Source organism: Austrofundulus limnaeus, unplaced genomic scaffold (genome assembly GCF_001266775.1).
Source record: "Austrofundulus limnaeus strain Quisiro unplaced genomic scaffold, Austrofundulus_limnaeus-1.0 Scaffold1415, whole genome shotgun sequence".
Classification (NCBI taxonomy): domain Eukaryota; kingdom Metazoa; phylum Chordata; class Actinopteri; order Cyprinodontiformes; family Rivulidae; genus Austrofundulus; species Austrofundulus limnaeus.
The window spans coordinates 23,488-25,443 of NW_013953817.1; the positions used below are offsets into that span (position 1 = coordinate 23,488).

Below are 1,956 nucleotides of genomic sequence, written 5' to 3' on the forward strand. Positions count from 1 at the left end.
ACGTTAGCCTTCAGCTACTGTTTAACTAACTTTAGCTAGTGCTAATTTAAACTGTTAAAACTTTTAAAATTAATCTTTTAATTAATTTTACCTAGTTAACTAATTTTAGCTACAAGTAACTTAAATGTTTAGCTGCTGTTCAGCTCGTTGAGTGTTGCCATAGTTACCACGCGTGGCCCAGGTGCGCGTGGTCGTAGACGGTGGGTCCGCAGCTGTACCTGAGGAGGAACAGATGTTACAGCAGCTGCTGTCAGACTGGGTCAGACTGGGTCAGACTGGGTCAGGTGGTTCTGTACCAGGTAGCGACTCCCTCCCTGCTCAGGATGAGCGGCTCCTTCTGTTTGGTCAGGCTGTTGAAGGTCTTCACACCGGTGTCGAACCCGCTGGGTCGGACCCAGGTCCGSCCGGACTCTGACCCGGCAGGGCTGCAGAAGCACCGGGTCTGTTTACGGTTCAGAATCCTGTGGAGGAGCTTCACTCTCCGGATCATGGTCCTCCTGCACCACTGGGACGAGCCAAGACAGCAGGAAGCTGGTAGCTACAACCTGACTGGTGACGTCACGCGCTGTTCTACGTAATGACGTCACATAAATCTGCTCTTTTCCCTTCTTTTCTCCTTCTCTGTTCACTTTTTGTGCACGTGAATGAAGCCGAATTATCATAAAACAAGTCTTATTGTTACARCGTTCTACTTAAATGAAAGTATGACCAGAAAACTTCCATATTCGTGATTGAAATTAAAAATCTGTGCTTACAATCGTTGCAATTCAAAACTCCCGTTGTGCTTTATTAAAATAACAATTTTAAAAGCACAGAATTATTTTAAATAATTATGATTCACACCAGATACAAAACACACACGTGTTGAGATTTCGGCTAAATTTTATGTCCAATGGTTTTGTTGAATATAAATTATGATCRTTAATTTGCGTGTTCACGACCTGTCCCGGCAAGTCTCGCGAGAACAGGATTCCCGGAAGTGCCTAGCTGCATCATATGATCGCTCCTGTTGGCTTTCCGCCTGCGTAGCTATGTCAGAACAGTAGTGTTGTGTTAGTGTTGTGTTTGTGTTGTTGTTGTGAAGCAGTTTGTTCAGAGTTGTGCCGACATGCAGAACGTGATCAACACGGTGAAAGGCACGGCTCTGGGAGTGGCCGAGTTCCTGACTCCCGTGCTGAAGGTAAACTCTGCTCTGCTCCTGTATCCTCTGGTCTGTTTTCAATGGACCGAGCTGTCACGTGAGCAGGGTTGTGAAGCCGTTTACACGGTGTGTGTTTTCTTTTGACAGGAGTCTAAGTTCAAAGAGACGGGAGTGATCACACCAGAGGAGGTGAGAGGGTTTTATCTCCATCTGCAGCTGGCTCTGTGTGGGGCAACTCTCTGACCTTCTGTCTGTTCAGTTTGTAGCAGCTGGAGATCACCTGGTCCATCACTGTCCCACATGGAAGTGGTGAGTGACGTCACACACCTGGGCCAAATCAGAAGGCCTGTCAGCTTCATGTCCAGGGTTGGAGAGGTCACTCTTCAGATTAATGATGTGGTCCTGGTTCAGGGACTTGTTTTTACTTTTAGTACTCGTTAGGCTCCATGTTCAGAGTCACAACTATTTAGTTTTTTTTAATCGGACCCCTCGTTAAGGGTTTAGAGGTCTTTAATGATGAAAATTAGGAAGTAAGTGCTCCATTGACTTTCATTAAAACAAAGAGCTGCAGACATGGTGTGGGTCACAATTTTACAACAAATTTTCTAACGAAAGCAGAAAACAAACTAGATAAAAACTTAAGATAGATTAAGAAATGATAAGAGGAGGAGGCTATGACAAATGATAAAAACCTGAGACAGGATGCACTGCCAGGATCATCACGTTTATCAAACTGCAGACCGCTGTCAACCATTACATGTTCCTCTGACCACTGTCAACCATTACATGTTCCTCTGACCACTGTCAACCATTAC

At 45.1% G+C, this 1,956-nt stretch overlaps 2 protein-coding genes across 3 annotated transcripts in view; one reads left to right on the forward strand and one right to left on the reverse strand.

Moving 5' to 3' along the window:
* The window catches only part of LOC106535324 (cysteine--tRNA ligase, mitochondrial), a gene marked incomplete at its 3' end in the record, with an annotated part of 21,097 nt that extends 20,237 nt beyond the window's left edge, over nucleotides 1-860 (reverse strand). The window contains 2 exon segments of the mRNA XM_014032302.1: nucleotides 168-218; nucleotides 297-860. Of these exon segments, the coding sequence (XP_013887756.1) occupies nucleotides 168-218; nucleotides 297-490 (245 nt within the window).
* A 157-nt stretch (nucleotides 861-1,017) lies between these two features.
* atg3 (autophagy related 3) overlaps nucleotides 1,018-1,956 on the forward strand; it is a 19,912-nt gene continuing 18,973 nt past the window's right edge. For both annotated transcript variants that reach the window (XM_014032303.1, XM_014032305.1), the window contains exons 1-3: nucleotides 1,018-1,180; nucleotides 1,289-1,330; nucleotides 1,401-1,450. In XM_014032303.1, the coding sequence (XP_013887757.1) occupies nucleotides 1,109-1,180; nucleotides 1,289-1,330; nucleotides 1,401-1,450 (164 nt within the window). In that variant the 5' untranslated portion in view covers nucleotides 1,018-1,108. The remainder of the gene's footprint in view (nucleotides 1,181-1,288; nucleotides 1,331-1,400; nucleotides 1,451-1,956) is intronic.